At 50.7% G+C, this 18173-nt stretch overlaps 1 protein-coding gene and 1 long non-coding RNA gene across 2 annotated transcripts; both read right to left on the reverse strand.

Annotated features, from left to right (window-relative positions):
• Nucleotides 1–141: 141 nt before the first annotated feature.
• Nucleotides 142–14450, reverse strand: LOC147232190 (uncharacterized). The gene is made up of 26 exons (XM_086151648.1): nt 14356–14450; nt 13573–13898; nt 13054–13312; nt 12552–12605; nt 12397–12471; nt 8900–8947; nt 8637–8704; nt 7605–7639; nt 7202–7320; nt 7017–7134; nt 5064–6115; nt 4766–4884; nt 4559–4695; nt 4328–4484; nt 3992–4144; nt 3745–3867; nt 3420–3465; nt 3235–3338; nt 3032–3150; nt 2640–2908; nt 2342–2441; nt 1418–1704; nt 1228–1329; nt 1042–1161; nt 841–962; nt 142–718 (listed from the first exon to the last, which is right to left on the reverse strand). The coding sequence occupies exons 1-25, from the start codon at nt 14447–14449 to the stop codon at nt 862–864; spliced, it is 4185 nt and encodes a 1394-aa protein (XP_086007774.1). The 5' UTR covers nt 14450; the 3' UTR covers nt 142–718; nt 841–861.
• Nucleotides 10503–10941, reverse strand: LOC147232191 (uncharacterized). The gene is made up of 3 exons (XR_015106462.1): nt 10788–10941; nt 10663–10710; nt 10503–10579 (listed from the first exon to the last, which is right to left on the reverse strand). It is a non-coding gene; the product is annotated as an uncharacterized LOC147232191 (long non-coding RNA).
• Nucleotides 14451–18173: the final 3723 nt, after the last annotated feature.

Genomic DNA, 18173 nt, shown 5'->3' on the forward strand with positions numbered 1-18173 from the left:
CGATGGATGGAGATAAACTGGATCACCAAGGTTACGGGCGGTAGCGTCCAGAGGCTTGATCCTAGTACTGCTGAAGTTTGGACATTGGGTGATGTTGGATTTGGAAGGACAAGCTATTCTGGCTTTGGCGTCAAACCCACTGTTATGCACACACACACACACACACATTTTCCTACTGTTTTCCTGTTTACATCTGTGTGTCAGCTGTGTCAGCAGTCTACATGTCCGTCTGAGAGCAATTCATTACACTTCACTTTGCAGGCGATTGAATGTTATACGTCACAATAAACCAAGTGCTGGATGTTATATTTAGAGAGCTTTCAAAGAAGCAGAGAACAAACACCAAGTTGTGGCTACAATATTAATATCGTGCAGTCAAAAGCCTCTCGTAGTTACTCCGGAGGCTGAAATACTTGCTGTCGCTCATCACACCCGACCTCCTTGAACGACACCCCTGCTCTTCCATTCCACCGATCTGCATCCATCCATCCGCTGTTCAACTGTGGTGTCATCCACATCGGGCCGTGACATTGGCGGTGCTTGTACGAATGCCGGCGGCCTCATGGGGCTTCTATCCGTTGCTCGGTGGTCGTGAAGGCCTTCGGTACGTCGTTCATGTTCATCGGTCGGTTGCGTTAGTGTCTAAACGTATAAGGAAGCAGCAAGAAGCAGACCTCGGCGTTGAAGTGATCGCTCCGGAGCAAACTCCTGGAATTTCCTAAAACGACACATGTGGTCACTTGTGGTGGCAGAGTAGTGGAGATGTCTCAGAACTCTGTGTTTTCCGGCCCCAGATGATCACCGGCCTGAACAGCCTCCCTGCACTCGTATCATAATCACCTCCAGATGCCGGTTGAGCTGTCAGACCTCGCCTTGCGGTTCCACGTTCCGTCTGTGGACCTCATTGAGGACCACGTCCCCGTGAGAAACGTCAGATATTCCGCTGTCTGCAAACATGGAGCCTGTAGGGTCAAAGACAGCCGCTCAGGTAGGTTTGGTTTGAATGCGTCGGGCGCGACAGGCGGCGCCTTGTGAACCTACTGCCGCTCTTGCTGCTGTCACTGGTGATGGAGGAGCTTCGAGATGGCAGATTGAGAGCCGAGGTGGTCGCCGTGGCGGCCGACAAATTCCTGTTGTTGTGAGTGGCGGTCCGACTCCATTCTACGCGCAGAGGTATGTTTGTCAGACGTACACCTTTGGTTTGCCATTGCCGAACGTAGGTCTCACCTGAGTTCTCAGCCAGTCGAAGGCTCCCGCAGCACAGATAGGTCCTCCACTGCCTGCGGACGTTCTCCTTGAAGGCACAGTGGAAAACAAAGACAAAGAAACCTGCGTATGACCAAATAAGAGGAAGATAAAGTTTATACAACATCCTCATAGATGCATACCATACCAGCGGATACTTCTCTGTAAGCACCTTGCAGAGAGTTGAAGATGGAGAAAAGGTAGACGAAGGGTAGGGTGAGGGGACCCCAGGCGAATAGAGCGAAACCCCAAGTCAGGCCGAGGAGGACGACGAGGCCGGCGATGCTGCGCAGATCGGCCATCACTCCCCTGCTCGGAGCCTGTTTGTGGGGGTTCTGCCTCTTGATCCGGGACAGCTGAACCATGATGTTGACGAACACCAGCAGACACGAGGCGAAGATCAGGAGAAAGTAGCCTACCACACCGACATAGAAGGCCACATCGCTCCGCAGCCAACAGCTGCAGGAGATCACATGAGATCAGAGGAAATAAATTCCAATGACTACTGCGATGCTTTTTACTTTTCCCGACGACCCATGACTTCTCGCTTCGCCGGTGAGTCAAAAGGCCCGATGACAAGCAACTGTTGAGGCTAATGGATGTCATTTTGTGGTTTAGCCAAAATGCTTACGTGGCTGAGACAGTCAGTCGGACAGATGGTGACAGTATAGGTGGGATATGCGGACTACTTGTTCACTAAAGGTTTGGTTAAAAATGATGCCTCTTGACCAAAACACCTTTGTTTCCTCTCTTTGCCTGATTATGAAGGGGCGGTTTGGGGCAGGAGGACAGATCGTCCTCAGAACCTAACATTCCTGGTTGGATTCCCGGCTCCTCCTAGTGTGTCCAAGTGTTGTTGAGCAAGATACTGAATCCCTGACTGCTCCCCTGGCGCTGATAGACAGCAGCCAACTGCTCATGGCTCATCCATGATGGGTTCAATGCAGAGAAGGGCTTTCTCCATGAGGGATTTATAAATTACATCATAAATTATATCATCATATTTTGTTTTTGTTCGTCTTGCATTTCAGAACAGAAAGAGATCTGGATCGGTAGTGACCGAGCAGCCGAAGCAGACCCCCAAAAAAGAACTTACAAATCATTCAGTGGTCCCTGGCTGTATTTCCCATAAGTAACCAGACCATAGTTGTCTTTGTCCACTCCTATGATGATAGTCACCACCACCAGAGGAATACCTGGGAGGAGCAGAACATTACTGAGCAGAGGAGGTAGATGGATCAACAAAGATGAGATGGATCTGAGAATCATTTTGATCAAGAGCTCGTCAAATGTGATGCACCTCTCTCTCTCTCTCTGTATATGTATGTACATAGTGGACTTGTATGCTTTGGAATGGAGGTAAACATATTTGGATTCGGTACTGATCTACCCACCCCAGCCAAGGAGGCAGAACTTCAGCATGTATCTGCTGAGGTAGGGGGTGAACACCTGCACGATGCTCAGGTACATATGCAGGGCCTCCAGCCCTGCCCAGGAGAATGACGTCAGCAGGAAGTAGTGCAGGAAGAAGGCGGTGCTGACACATAGCCCGGGAGCGGGGTAAAGAGCCAGCCAGCCGTCCAGCAAGAAAACCAGGTTGAGGAGGAGCAGGGACATGCAGAGCTGGACGAGGATCTTGGAAGGGATGTCCCTCAGCAGCTTTCTGCAAAGAATTTGAAAATACTTGTCTCGACTTGGGATGTACTTCTACCTGGATCATATGGATTTTCCCCTCCGCTCACGAGGCGTGTTCACCGCTATGAGGCAGAGAGATTCGGAGTCTTACTCGAATGACAGATAGGTCAATAAGGTGATGGCGAGAAAAATAGCAGAGACTCCGCAGCCGATGTAGGTAATGTATGTCAGGCTCTGTGCCTGCTCCGGACCCCCGCCCCGGGACAGGTCCTGAATCAAGAGCATACGCAGACACACAGCCTAAATATCCACACAGGTCTGGGAGGCAGTGGGATCACCCGAACGGACACCGACCAGCAGTATCGCAAAGGAGGTGAGATGGTTGCAGCTGCAGGTCGTCTCCTCAGGGGAAGAACTGACAAGCGAGCAGCCGGCGGGGTTCCAGCCTCCCGCACCTCCTACACGATACACAACGGGGAGGATTAGTTGGATTGGTTAGCTGTAGTGGTTTGGCTAGATCAGGCGATGCACAAGCTCACCATTGTGGCCAAAATCCCAAAATACACAAGATGCTTCATGCTCTACCTGTGGGGAGAAATCAGTCCATCATGAAATAAGAACAGATGATTCAGAGCAACCACACCAAAACTGGAGGCGAGAAGAGTTTGAGCCAACCATTATGTCTACAGTATAGCAACGCTCTCAGATAAGGGTACAGTATTCAGTATTCCTTCCGTTATTTGGAATCCGAGTATGCTAACACAGATGTTGGAGGTTGAAAGTCCTTTCAGCCTTCATCTCATAGGTTGATTGTGTTCGTGTGTGTGTGTGTGTGTGTGTGTGTGTGTGTGTGTGCGAACTCACATGTAATGGGCCAGTGTTTTGAATAGTAAACTGGACAGGTTCCGTCAGGTTCCTTATGGACATATTGGCCACACTGGATGCCAGAACAGGACTCAGCAGAGTTTTGTTATCCAGCGCTGCATCCTGCAAAGAGACTGGTTTTCAAGAGCAGTCTGGAGATATTCAGTCATTCATCATCTTTCATTGCTTCCCCTGGTGCAGGTAACATTCAAGACCACAAATCCAGAGAGTAATAGAGGCAGAGAACCTGGAAGAGTACGGGTTTGGTGTAGAAGGTGAACTGGACCCTGTTGGCCTGCTGCTGCTCCACAGAGCTCATGCCCTCAGTGATGGAAGGAGGCAAGAACACAGAGCACATGGACTTGGATGTCCTGGGCTGAAGTGGTTTGAGGCTGAGAAGCTGGGGACAGAAAATGGGGGGTGGAGAGGCGGCCAAACGTTTCATACTTGTTGTTCCATCTGAACTCAGAAGACAACATTTCCAGACAATGCTGATGATGCTTGGATGGAATGGAACCGGCGCTCCACCTAAAGATAAGGCATTCTTTTGAAAAGTGGACCAGGATCAAATAGTTAAGGCTACCTGAATGTTGTCAGTGTTGAAAATGTCCACGAAGGTTGCAGGAAAGTCGCTTCCGTTCACCATCTTGACCGCAAGGAGCAACGAAGGGGAGGAGAGAATCCCCATGTCCTCGGTGACAAGCAGCTTCAGCCCCAGGTCATCAACCAGACGGATGAGCCTGGGGGCAGGAACCGCCAGAGAATTGTGTTAGAGGTGTGCACACCTGGTCACGGCCGATCTTTCAGGCTGTACCTGTTGGCAGACGTGGAGAGGGCGAACAAGTTGCCTTCCATCAGGTTGTTGATGATGTCCACCGCTTTCTGCCCCACTGCCTGTGAGACGGTAGGTCCGTCCAAAATCTTCTCCAGCTGCCCCACCGCCTGCTCCACCTGCAACATTCATGAAACGATGATTTCCAAAAGGGCAGGTCTGCACCTTGAGACGGACTTGCAGCTCCACCTGAGACGAGTTGAGCAGAGAGGCGTCCCTCGTCTGGTTCAGCAGCTGGTCGACTTGCTCCTCAGACACGTCCGGCTTCCCCGTGGAGTCCGTGGTGGTCGCGAGAGTGATGCCTTCACCTTGATTTGAAACAAAGGCATTCAAGTATCTTGACTCAGACACCAGAGCGGGAGGCGGTCAACTTTGGCTGTGGGAAATAAAATCTAATGCACTGAACATCTTGAGTGTTGTTTTTCCGGGGTATCTTCACAAGGGGTCGATGCCAATTTCTGATTTTGTGAAATGCAGTATAAGATACCTGGTTCTCTTGTTTTTGCATTCGGGAGGTTTGTCTCCTCCTTGGGACCCTTGGTCGTGGTAAGCTGGGGAGGATGTGAACTTGGCCCGGCGGTCATCGTGGTGATCGCCGTCAGTTTGTGACTAAGAGAAGCATTTTCTTCAGTGGTCGAGGCATCGACCGGTCTGTTTGTTGTTTGGTCCAAATTGTCGGGTCCACCGCCTGTTGTGGGGCTCAGGTTCAGGCTTGACGGTGGAGACGTGCCGCGATTCAGGTCAGGACTGGAGCTGGGAGCTGCGGAGATGGACGTGTTCTCTGCTGTCGCTCTTGTTGTTGTGTTGCTCTGAGGCGTTGAGGTGGAAAGCATTGTGCGGTTGGTACGTGGAGAAACTGTGGTTTTAGTCGTATTGTCAACGTTGAAAGACGCTCTTTCTGCAGTTGGCGAAGGCGTGTCATTGGAAGTTGGAGCCTCACCCCGCCGGTCGGGTGTATTGCCGTAAGGAACCGTAGTGGTCTCCTGTGTCTCTGCGGTATGCGTCGTGGTCACGTGTCTGGAGCTAGTGTTGTTTTTGGCAGCGGTCATAAAGCTGATCGTAGTTGCGTTGCTCCCTCTGGTGCGGTCAGCAGCTGTGTTACGGTGGCTGTACTGCGTTGTGTGTCCTGGAGTGAGTGTAAATGCTCCATCACTCGTCAACCTGGACTCCACTGCATCTTTGGAGGTGTGTGTGAAGGATCCTGGGGTGGCTCCTTCATATCTGGTGGGATTGGATGTGCCTGGCGTTGCTGTGGCGGCTGTCTTTGTGGTTGAATCTGGGTAGGTGGTGTTTACTTTGATAGACTCTGCCGTTGTGGTTGTGTGATGTTCTGAGCCTTCAGTGGTGGTCAGCACCGCCGCCTCGCCCGAAGGAGTCATCCCTCGTATGCTCTGAGTCCGGGTCGGCGTTGCAGGTTCAGCGTTGGGTGTGGCGTTGCTGCTGATGTGGGTGGATGCAAACCACAGGCCAGGGGTTGGTGTGAGGAGCTCCGGAGGGCAGTGGTCAGTCAGCAGCACAGAAAGAGTCTCATTGGCTTTACTGTAAGGAGATATTTGCATGATTCGGGGTTACAAAAAAGACATGAGAAGAGGGATTGTTCCTCATATAATCTCATCACAGCAGACACAAAAGAACATCATCGTGAGAAAGAGGCTTGTTCTGTTAGCAGCATCTGTTCTCAAGAAATCCAAACAAGTAGTTTTAATCGTTACCATGCAATTCAGCCTGCTCTTCTTCCTTTTCTCTTCAGGTGTGGCCACAGTCAATCACCTGCCACCTTCAAACCATCAGCCAATCACCCTCCTCCATGTAACCCTCAGCCAATCACCTTCCTCCATGTAACCCTCTGCTAATCCCCTGGCTCCATCTAATGTCCTCTTCCCTTCCATCCACGAACCTCCTGCCTGGCAGCTCCACCTCAGCATCCTTCTACCCAGATCTTCCCCATCCCTCTTCTGTCTACGTCCAAACCATCTCAGTGTGACTTTATCTCCAGAACATCTACCATGTGCCGTCCCCTCTGAGGGACTCCTTCCCAATCCTCTCCGTCCTCCTCCCTGCCAAAGAGGACCCTCCACATCTTCCTCTCTGCTGCCTCCACCCCTGCCCCCTGTCTTCTTTTGTGTTTCTAAACCAGGACCACATGATGTTCTCTTAATCTCTGGATTTTTATGTAACACAAACGTAACGCCCATGTTTTCTCCTTCCCACGCCCTGTTAGTCATCCTATGGTCCACTGTTTGAATAGGTGCTTCAAAAGAGACATCGATGTTTGTTACTCCAAACATTCTGTTTCTAGCCATCCCAGATTGCCCTGGCTAAACCTTCTCCATGTGTATTTTCATCTCAGCCAGGGAGAGGAGCCGGTACCCTCTGTAGATGTACTCTGTAAGGGATGCTCCGAAACCCCGGTACCACGCCGCAGACACGAAAACTTTACCATTCCAGCGGAGCGGAGTCAGGGTGGCAGACGTCCGAGATCTCCAGGTCCCCGGAAGACCAGGTCAGATTGGACGCCAGCAAAGTATGAACAGGCAAACCGGGTGGACCACAGACAACTGAGAAGATACCACGGATTACCATCATGTTAAATCTTGTTCTCAGAGCCTCGGGCTGCAGACTCACCCACGCGCTGAGGGGGCCTTTCATTCTCGATGCCCTGGTAACCTCCGATGACCTCCTGGAAGAGGTTCCTCAGCAAGCAGACATCAACGGGTCCAGTCATCTCCAGGAGCACCAAACAGCTGAACAGGCCAGAGACACGGAGCGACGTCAACTACGTCCAACCATCCCTTTGGTTCAAACATCAGTTATTCGGTACTCATCATCAGTTCATGGAATATCTAATTAGCACTTTGTATTCATTCTAATTATTGCGTAAAGCATTTGTGAACCTAAATCTTCATGTTATATACCATATGTCAATGCTGTGTTGAAAATGGTGCCCAGAGTTCCTTCCTTCAGGTATAACGGAGAAACAAATCCAGGTATTTATTTTACGTGACATGATAGGACGTCCAATGCTCACCTCTGATCCGGCCAGTCACATTCCACGTGGACAGCCTGGAGCACAGAGGACAGCGGGTCGGTCGGAAGGTGCCGCCATCACAGAAGGATAAGGTGCCGGCACAGCACTTACCTGGCTACGCCGTGACACCTCTGTGTGACCTCCACAGCTGGAAACACATCACACACATCGTGCAACTCAGTGCACAGCTGTCTCCGAGTAAACGTGACAGATTTCATCAAATGTGCTATTCCGAAACACCCGGTACCACTGGGAGGACACGCCTCATCTTTTGTTTACTTTGTTTTGTGTCCGAGTGGATTGACTTACTCTGAGACGACGTCGCAGAGAAGTCTTAACAGCTGGAAACAGATGTCAGAAAATTAGTGGCAAACATGAAAGTTGCATCACATAAGAGATGTTACGGAGATGATCTCGGCCCACTCCGACCGACTGGCGGGGTCTCATCGGTGTTCACTGATGAATGCCTTTTTTTGCCTTTCAGATTCTGTCTTGTATATATCCTAATTTCCAGACGATAAGCTGCGACTTTTTCACGTAAACAACGATGCGGCTTATATATGGACTTTTTTGGGTCGGGGACGCTAACGAGCTTCACGCCGCTAAAACGTTTATTCTCGTCACATCAGACCGATGAAATGACCGGGAAATTCTGAGTCCGTTCAACTCCGACACCGAAGAAGACGACTTTGACGGTTTTTAGTGTATAGGAGGAAGCCCGCGATAGCGATCGACTAGCCGGTGCGGCTTATATTGAGGTGCACTCAATAGTCCGGAAATTACGGTATATATCTTTGGATGAGCCGCAGCTGAAACAGTTTTGGATCTCCAACGTTCTCCCTCTTTTTACTGGTCCAGACAGAAGGGCGCCTGCATTGAGCTGGGATCTGTCCAAAGTTCCTGTGATTTGGAGCTATATATATAAAATCTGGCTCGATCTGACATTTTAATCCCAGCTGGTCGGCCGAGGTGGATCAAAAACAACTGCGGGTGTGTCCTCTGGGGGGGGTGTATGCACCGCGGGGGACATACCGCATTTGTGAGGGCATTTACATCGACAGCAGCACTGGTGATGTTGATTCTCAGGGCGAAGAAGTGTCCTGGGGAGCAAAAGCAGTGGCGTCAGGTGTATTCGTCGAGGTGGCACAGGCACCTCGTGGCATACCGAGTATACAGCGTGAGGCGACAGCTGAAGGGTCAGGGCGTGTTTCAGGGTGGTCTCCATCTTTGTCCTAGATATGGCCCAAGTGCACGCAGGGGGGTAAAGTAAAGACTGTAAAACATTCATAGCTTACTTGAGGACTGGCAGAAAGCCGTGCAGTCGCAGGGTTGAAGCCTTTCCCCTGGAGCGACAACACACGGGGTTGAGGCAGTGGACACAGAATGCTAACGTGATGCATCGGACAGTGGCTGGTGGCCTGTACTCACGGCTGCAGGGAGGCTGGACGGGCTGTGAGCGCTGAGTGGAGTCAGGCTGGATGGGGGAGCTGGTGAAGGGTCGGATGGGATGCCAGGGTCAGACAGACAGATACAACGTACACTGGTACAGGAGGGCAGAGGGGAGGTCTACCATGTGACATTAGCATGTCGGTTCGCCTGACAGACGTCATCCAGGGAGGACTCGGACGTGCACCTCATGAACCTGCCGCCGCCGGAAGGTTCTCCGCCCTCACATAGACCTCGGCCTGACGAAGTCATCAGCACGAGTGATGGATTAAACACAATGATTGGACCTGGTTCTGAGATCTGATATATTCAGACGTTCTACAATTCTCCTCTCAAATGTTGAATTAAAGAAGTGGAGATGAAGAAGGTGGAGGAGTCTAAGTACCGAGGGTCACAGTTCAGAGCAACGGAGAGGGTGGAGAAGAGGTGAAGAAATATGGGCAACCAAGTTGGAACGGGTGGAGAAAAGAGAATGGTAAAAAGGGGAACTACTGGTTTGATTGTTGCCTGGAAGCACAAGGTTTCTGATGCAGAAAAAAACCTTCACAGCCTGTTCCACCAATGACTGCTTTGAAGGCCAACATTGATCGGGACTCATCTGATACATGACTACTCTCAGACAGGGAAATGTGAAACATTCCACAAGCTGTATTTCACACTAAAAATGCATGAATGCTAAAGATCGTGACACGGTAAAGCACGTTTCCCTGTCTGTATGTATGTTCAAGAAACGTCTGCGTGAGGACGGTGTGTGAGGTCCTCACCCACTCGCTCCACGTCTCCTATGAGCTTTGCTTGTGTCTGATGATCTCCGGCTCTCTGCAGTGCAGACGCTCCGGCACGTTGCAGATCACATGCCGAGACGGCGGGCGTTAGCTGCAACACCACGTCACAGTTTGTCTCCCTGCAGATGGACACAACAATTTCTCACATTTCCGGCAGCATCCACGCATGGTTGGATCATGATGTCTCGAAGACGTACTATAGCAGCAACAAGGTTCAGTGCTACCTCGGGGGTGACTTTACGTGGCACTTCACCTCGACGACCTTCAGCTGTCCGTCACCCTGACACAAGTCTGAAATGCCAGGCGGTGCGTCGCTGCCACAAGAAAAAGCATTTGATATCTGAATGAAAGGTAGAGAAATGGAAGAGTCTGTTAGGCTACCGGAAGTGACCAACGGGCAGTAAACAGTCGATGTATGGATGTGGAGGGCAGAAGGTCACCGCCCGTGAACAACTGTCCAATTTGCACCTCCTCTTGCTGGAAGGGGAACTGACGAACCCACAGTACTCTCGCCACTGTCTGACTCATCAGTTTGACACTTCCCATTCCATCATGCTCGTACTAGCCAACTTCTCATGTTAGGTGGACCTCCTGTTACTGCGTTGTTCCCCTTGTGATTGGACAGTTTGTACACGCACGGTTTACACACTGGTGGATGTGAAGCTCTTACCAAGCCGTGGACATCCTTCTCTGACAAATTGCTTCCTGTGGCATCCAGCCGTATGGTCATCCAAAAGTAAGCGTCTGCAGAAGAAAGGTCTTTTGAGAAGGGGAGTTTGGGCACTTGTACAGGATTTCAAAAGCTCTGGTGGAAACATCTAGATTACTGTCAGTGGAACAGAGTTGGCTGATGTCACAGTTTAGGAGTTGGGATCCTGGATGAAGGAGAGATAACATAAACATAAACTGTGGGGTGACATGATGATGTACCTTAGACCCGTTGCCAACCAACCTGTGGAGATGGTTTGGTGAGTGGCCACAGCTGTAATGTGACTGGTCGGGCTGACTTCAGAGTCAGGAGTAGATGTCACCGTTGGAGATACCGTTGCTGCACCATCACTTGTTTCTGGGGCTCTGCTGGCACGTCCTCCAGTGTCCGGGGTCGAGGTCGGGGTGGGAGGTCGGACTGTTGCCACGGGCGACATCCAGTCTGCTGACCCAGAACTGGACGGAGTCGGCAGGATGGTCACACCTGATGCTGCTGGGATGGTAGAATTCTGAAGGTAGACTAGATGGTCTTTGGAGGTCCATGAAGAATCTGTATCTGATAGATAGATAGATAGATAGATAGATAGATAGATAGATAGATAGATAGATAGATAGATAGATAGATAGATAGATAGATAGAGCCGGCAGGTGAAGGACTCATCCAACACCTTAAGCCTGAAGGTGGAGAACACATTCTCCATCTGAAGAGCCGAGGATCATTGTCTACACTGTTTCTATATACTTGTATGAACTGCAAAAACATACCTTTCAAACTTCTGCCTCTTGCCTCATCAAGGTTTGTAATCTACCTATTGCTTCATATATATCTACATATATCTTGTTCTATATATATTTAAATGCTGTATATACAACATTTTATATCATGTGTATGTATATATACACATATAATGCTTTTACATCATAGAAAGTATGTAACGTGGCAATGTGGAGCAATGAAGTATTTAGTCAGCCACCAATTGTGCAAGTTCTCCCACTTAAAAAGATGGTACAGGCCTGTAGTTTTCATCATCGGTACACTTCAACTATGACAGACAGAATGGGGGAAAGAATCCTACCACATGGTAGGATTTTTAATGAATTTATGAACTCCTGAAAAAGGTCAGAGCAGCCGGGTCGCTGCCCATCTTTCGTCATGAGTTGAAAACATACCAAGCACTACCCCACAAATTGCACTTAGCCCCCAACCTCCACATCAAAAAAAAAAAAAAAGGATAAAATGAATGTATGTATGTATATGGTTCTGAGATGGCTATTTGGTTGAGTAGTCACTTCTGACTTCAGACTACTAGTACTCCGGATCTTAGGTGACTGAATTGCACTTCTTGTGAGTTGCTTTGGATAAAAGCGTCTGCCAAATGACTGTAATGGAATGTAATGTAAAAATCTTTGGAGGGAGTTGAAAGTCCGTGTTGCCCAGCGACAGCCTCAAAACATCACTGCTCTAGAAGAGATCTGCATGGAGGAATGGGCCAAAATACCAACAACAGTGTGTGAAAACCTTGTGAAGACTCACGGAAAATGTTTGACCTCAGTCATTGCCAACAAAGGGTATATAACAAAGTATTGAGATCAACTTTCGTTCTTGACCAAATACTTATTTTCCACCATAACTTGCAAATAAACTCAATTTAATTTTCTGATTTTTTTTTTCACATTCTGTATCTCATAATTGAAGAGTACCTATGATGAGAACTAAATGCCTCTCTCATCTTTTTAAGTGGGAGAACTTGCACAGTTGGTGGCTGAATAAATACTTTTTTGCTCCACTGTAGATAGATGGATGGATGGGTGCGTGGAAAGGTCTCTCAGTAAGAGGCAGCTGTCTGACTCACTTGTGATCCTGGTCTGGTTTCTGGAGGTGACACCTGTTGTTGTGACGGGCCTCATGGAGGAACCTCCTGGAGGCACTTCAGGTGGAAGATTGGAGTGACCATCACGCAGAGACGTGGCAGCTGAGACAACTGAGGTCACAGACATTGTGTCTTACAGCGGTACTTACAAGGCGGGGGGCTGAATAACCTTCCAAAGCCATTTGGAGATGCTGGAATCAGACATGAGATGTTTATTTGCCCCTGCCATCAGGCACCCTTTCATTTCCAGTTGTTGTTGTCTTCTTCTTCTATGATGATAACATCAATACAATTGATCATAGTGCACACCAATTCTGTCATGGAAAATACAAAGGTGGCAGTTTTCGGTTCTCCAGGTCGTGGTCCTGAAGATGTTCCCTCCTCCATAAACATAACCGAACCCTTCGACTTGGACCAGCATCTCTGGGAGAACCTCTGGGATGAGAGGAGGAACATCTCCGAGTTGAGAATTCAAGTCCAGTTGTTGGACGACGATCGGTCCACTGTGGACATGAAGACTCCAGCTATGCTCGACCATGCGAGTGTAACACGACAGTCAGTTGATAATTCCAGAGCGGGCGCAAACATCTCATTCATTGCTGTTAAAGGAAGAAGGTGCTTCTGCTCATTGTGTCTCACCACATGGGAGGTCGTAGTCTGTGTTCCTGGCCTTGGGGCTGGTCACCCCCCAGGAGTGTGCGGTCCATCCGATCACGGTGCCGTCCTCACACAGGCCGTGGTCCAGCAGGTCGTCCCACATCCTGAACATGTAGACCTCCACCTCGCCGAGCAGGTGTCCCAGGGGACGGTCCCTTGGACGACAGCCCAGCCACAGGGAGCCGGAGTGGGGGATGGCCTGGGCGATGACCGTCCTCTCCGCAACCAAATGTCCATCCACCTGGAGTGAAGATCAGGGAGTCAGTAAGACGCCTCCTTCATTCATTCATTTGTTCATCATATCCACCTATCTGGAATCAGCACATTTGTCCATCCCGCTATTCATTCATTCATACATTCAGTCATCCGTTCTTGCACCCATGCTCTCTGCGTCTGGGGCTGCAGTCGACGGGGGAGAGTCGGGGTTCGCCCTGGACCTGTCCACCGCAGGGCCACGTGGAGACATGCAACTGTCGCCCATCTCACCCCTCTGGGAGTTACCTCCAGGCTGAAGGAGTTCCCCTGCACGTCTCTCTTCAGGCACACCCTCCGCCATTGTTGGGGCGCAAGGTGAACAGGGAAGCGATGTTTGACCCGAAGCAGCCAGCCGTACAGGGCCTCATCGTCCCCCTCCAGCCCCAGGTCGGGCCTGGGTGCATGGGCCGAGCTGTAGGAGAAGGCGACCCAGGAGCCGGGGCGGACCACTCGCACATCCACGCACACGGTCATCTTGAAGAGCAATGGAATGGTCGCCCTGTCCTGCAGGGTCCAGTGGTCCTCGCAGCCACTCAACACCGCCTTTGTGTCCCCCAGGAAGTAGGTCACCACTGAGGAGAAGAAAGGATAAAGGAAAGAAGTGTGTCACCCGTGAGGAGACGGTCCTTCTAAGGGTGTATCGTCACCACATCGGGACTGAAGAGCTGTAGGCTCGGCTTCAGAGAACCCTTAACCCCCAACCGTTCGCCCTCTCGTTCACCATCTGGACCATGTAGGGTCTCCACTGAACCTCCTGCACGTGTCTGGACTGTGAGAGGAACCTGGAGGAACGTAGAGAGTCCATGCTGCTGGAATCCAACCGGGGACCTTCCTGTGCCTTGCTAACTCCTGCTCCATGCTGTTTGATTTCTCTTTCCTCTAATCAATCCATTAGCCGGATTCGATGGCATCTGCAGAACTTTAAAGTCCCACAATGGCTGCTCATACTGATCTTTGAACTGAGTCGGAAATCAAACCCGCTTCGCCTTCGACGCATCTTTTATACCAAGTTAGGAGGTGAGGCGTTACCTCGGGGCGGAGCGGCCGCCAGCAGGATGAGCCAGATGGTGAGAAGGAGATGGTCGGAGCTGCTGCGGGGTCCTGCAAGGCAGAGGCCACGCATCCTCCTGCAAACACAGAAAGACACGAGGGTAGGGACGGCCTTCGGCCAAAGACACCCTAAGACCTAATGCGGCTTCATCTCCAGGTCCTTTGACGGAGAGAAACTCTTTCCAACATCTGTCTGCTCAAGGTCTTCTGGAAGGTCAGGATCAGGTTGGTCTGCCGATTGCGGAGAGGAACGTCGGTGTGCCTCTCTGGTCCCTCAGCCATACAACCGGAGAGCTTCTCCTACGGAGCAGCTGAACGAATCACTCCCCTGCTGTCTGAGGCTCTGTCTCCCACCGCAGGCCAGGGGCGTTCCCGTAATCCGAGACTACAACCGACAACCCCTACGCCCCAGAACATCCATGTCTCCTTATTGTGCCTTCCTGTCATGGATACGTTCCCCGAGACGGCCAGATCCAGTGACGAGCCTCCTCGCATCGGGGCTTGAGAAGACCCTCGAGGCCCCGACGGTAATCCATCAGGTGGACGCACCTGGCGTTTAGAGTTCTCAGCTGTCCTCGGGTGCCGTATCTCTGCAGAGGTCCCGGGAGAACATTTGCATCAGCAGGGGGTGAAGAAGGGCGGAGGAGGCTCCGTCGGAGATCCCTCCAAGGTGAATGCGGGTGTCAGATGAAGTTCGTCGTCACGAAGCTCTCGGAACCCCTGGCACCGTGGACGTGATCTCCGTTCCTCAGATTACACCTCTGCACAAAAATGGTCGGATCATTTTATTTTCTTCAGTTTTATTTTCCGTTGTCTGAAGTTCCTCTTCCCTTCTAGTGTTCCTCTAGTGTTCTAGTGTTCCTCTTCCCTTCTAGTGTTCAGTGTTCTGGTGAACGTGTAGCTCAGTGTTAGAGTGCATGCTATGAGGTCCTCGCTTCAGTCCCCGGCGTCTCCACTGTAAGTTTCTTTGGATAAAAGCGTCGCCAAATGACTCTTCTATTCAGATCCACAGCATCGATGGACAGTTGGATGTGAGCCTGAAGGTCCAGAGGGTGCGGAAGAGGACCTGATGTCCGTCCCAGCTGGAGAGATCCTGGTCTTCTTCGGGTCCTGGAGATGCCAAAGTGCAAGCCGCGATGGACAAAGGCACCTTTGCGATGCTGTGTTGGATACGTGACACTTGAACATCTCCGGGTGTCAACCATCTCTGCCAGACCAGGTTCTCATACCCCGGTTTTAAGACAGAGACCGTTTCGTTCGACGTTTTTCTTCACATTCTCAAGAAGAAGAGGAAGACGAGGAAGAGGAGATCACCCATTCGGTTCTCCATCTCCAAACCATCTGTCAACTCTGGCCATCGTGGACGAACCCTGAGCAGTTCCAGGGGAGCGGGCGGGAGCTCGAGAATCCAACCAGGATTGTTCAGGTCCAAGACGACCGTTCATACCTCCAGAAGCACGCCGGACCCCCGATCATCCCCACCTGCAGACCTCACCATCAAGCAGAACCAGACACCGAGGAGATGACGGCCCCATTAACATCAGGACCTCCTGCGGGTCCATCACTTCGGGTCACCACTGGTAACCTGCGGAACATTCTGCCGTCTGAAGACAAGCAGCGGGGTTTGGTTCGGAGCCGAGCGAAGGCTGGAGAAGAACCTCCGTCGACGTTCTCTCTCGGCTTCGGATCAGTTTTGGACGGAAGAGCTTATGAAGGTCACTCGGACCGGATCCAGGGTGAAAGGAAACATCTGATGAGACATTTATGAGGGAACCCCTTTGCACGGGTTCTTCTGGAAGCTGTATAGCCTTGTAACACGCGATACTGTGAGGGTAGGAGACCAGCCTGGTCCTCGTCATCTCCACCCTCTGGTTCTCAGTCAAACAGAAACTTTAGCATTTGAACTGAACGGTTGAGGTTTCCTACCTGGTCCTTTTCAACAGCAGCCGCGACATCTTCTCGTATCTCCTGATCCAGCGTGTGGAGGACGACCTCTTCTCGTCCTGGCCTTCTCTCCTCCTCCTCGTCCACCTGTCTCCCGCCCCCTGTCCGTCTGCCTCTTTACACAGATGCATTCAGGAAATCAGGAATTCTGAGAGGCACAGCCTGTCTGTCTGTCTGTCTGTCTGCAGGAGAGCGGAGCCCAGCCTCTCACTCATCCATCTATCTATCTATCTATCCATCTATCTATCTATCTATCTATCTATCTATCTATCTATCTATCTATCTATCTATCTATCTATCTATCTATCTATCTATCTATCTATCTATCTATCTATCTATCTATCTATCTGAGTGTGTCTGGCTGCAGTGGCTGGTACAACAGGATGCAGATCCAGACACTTCCTGGACAGGGTCTTAACTTTATTGAGTGTGTGTGTGTGTGTGTGTGTGTGTGTGTGTGTGTGTGTGTTGTTAAGGAATGTGCAGCAAATTGTAAAAACATCAGGCCATATTAACCGGTGTGCTGGAGTCTGTGCCGGGCTCAGGCTGAGGAAACCGGTCCAACATCTTCTCGTGTTCAGGCTTAATCGCAGCACACACACACACACACACACACACACAGACACACAGGGAGGGGAGATCCATGCCATGAATGTGAAGAATGGCCTGTGACGTCAGATGTAAATTGAATCCAAACATCGGCGGCAGCAGCTGGAGGTCCTGCTGTCCACGGCGTCATCATGTCTGCACGACCTTCACAGGACCTGTCACGTGTGTGTGTGTGTGTGTGTATGTGTGTGTTACCCTGGAATATTGACCTGGTGATCAATGGTGGACACGAGGGGGAGATAATCAGCTCCTCCAGCGAGGACCAAGTGTTTCTCTGAGCAGCTCCTCCAGTGACACAGCACTTTCAGGAGGAGGATGTGCAGGAGATGAGCCGCCAGCCTGGAGCGGCTCAGAAGAAGCTCGGACACCTTCGCTCTCCTTCCTCCTGCCCCGTCCACGCCCACAGATTCACACATTCATGTTTAAAATCCCATAATACTGACATAAAGGAGGTGGCCAGTGATCATCTTCTTTCTTCTTGTGCTGAGAGGATGCTTCGCTGCGTAACCATAGAAACCTTTCAGAAAATATTTTGGAGACCCTTGTCAGTTAAAGAGCCCTTTTCTCTGTCAACCTGCCAACCCTCTACACACACACCCACACACACAGACACCTCCTTCCACATGTGGTGTGATGGTTAAACATCAGGACCCGGGCCGCCGGGATAAAGCCAAGTCCGGTTTGTCTTTGTCGTCATGACGACGGCTGACCTCGGGCCCGATAAGGAGAAAAACGGAGGTGATGTGAATCTCGGAGGCGCCGTCCGCTTCCTCCGCCGTGGTTACAGCTCAGACCTTCTGCCTTCATGTGGAAACCAAACAGCGGTGAATCCTCCCACATCCCATAATATCCTGGGGACTGTAATCTGATTAAGCTGGGATAGCAATTCATTCTGAACCTGTTACATTTTCCCCAGCCTGCAGCGCCATCCCTCCATCCATCCATGGAGTCCCCTGCGAGCCGGCCCAGGTGATTAAACGTCCGTTTCTAATGTGTTTGTGCTCCTGAAGCCTGAGATTGTTGTTGACATCATATCCACTCACAATGACCTTGTCACCTAGGAGACGACCTCTGATCAGTGAAGGACCATTCAGGAGCCAATCAAAGAGGAACAAGACAGACTCTGAGATTTGAATACCAGCAATGGACATGTGGATGTGAACCTCTAATCTGGACACACACACACACACACACACACTCACACACGCACTGTGCGAGAAAACGACGTATGGTTTCGCCGGCAT

The sequence above is a fragment of the Fistularia commersonii genome, chromosome 8, assembly GCF_037954325.1.
Source record: "Fistularia commersonii isolate RoL2024-O1a breed Wild chromosome 8, RoL_Fcom_v1.0, whole genome shotgun sequence".
Lineage (NCBI taxonomy): Eukaryota > Metazoa > Chordata > Actinopteri > Syngnathiformes > Fistulariidae > Fistularia > Fistularia commersonii.

Bases quoted from the DNA above. Each gene is read 5' to 3' on its own strand.
- LOC147232190 (XM_086151648.1), bottom strand. From the start codon at position 14,449: ATGCGTGGCCTCTGCCTTGCAGGACCCCGCAGCAGCTCCGACCATCTC. The intron at 7,321-7,604 runs GTGAGCATTGGA...TGGCCTGTTCAG, and splicing joins TGTGACTGGCCGGATCAGAG to CTGTTTGGTGCTCCTGGAGA. The intron at 963-1,041 runs GTAGGTTCACAA...TTGACCCTACAG, and splicing joins TGACAGCAGCAAGAGCGGCA to GCTCCATGTTTGCAGACAGC.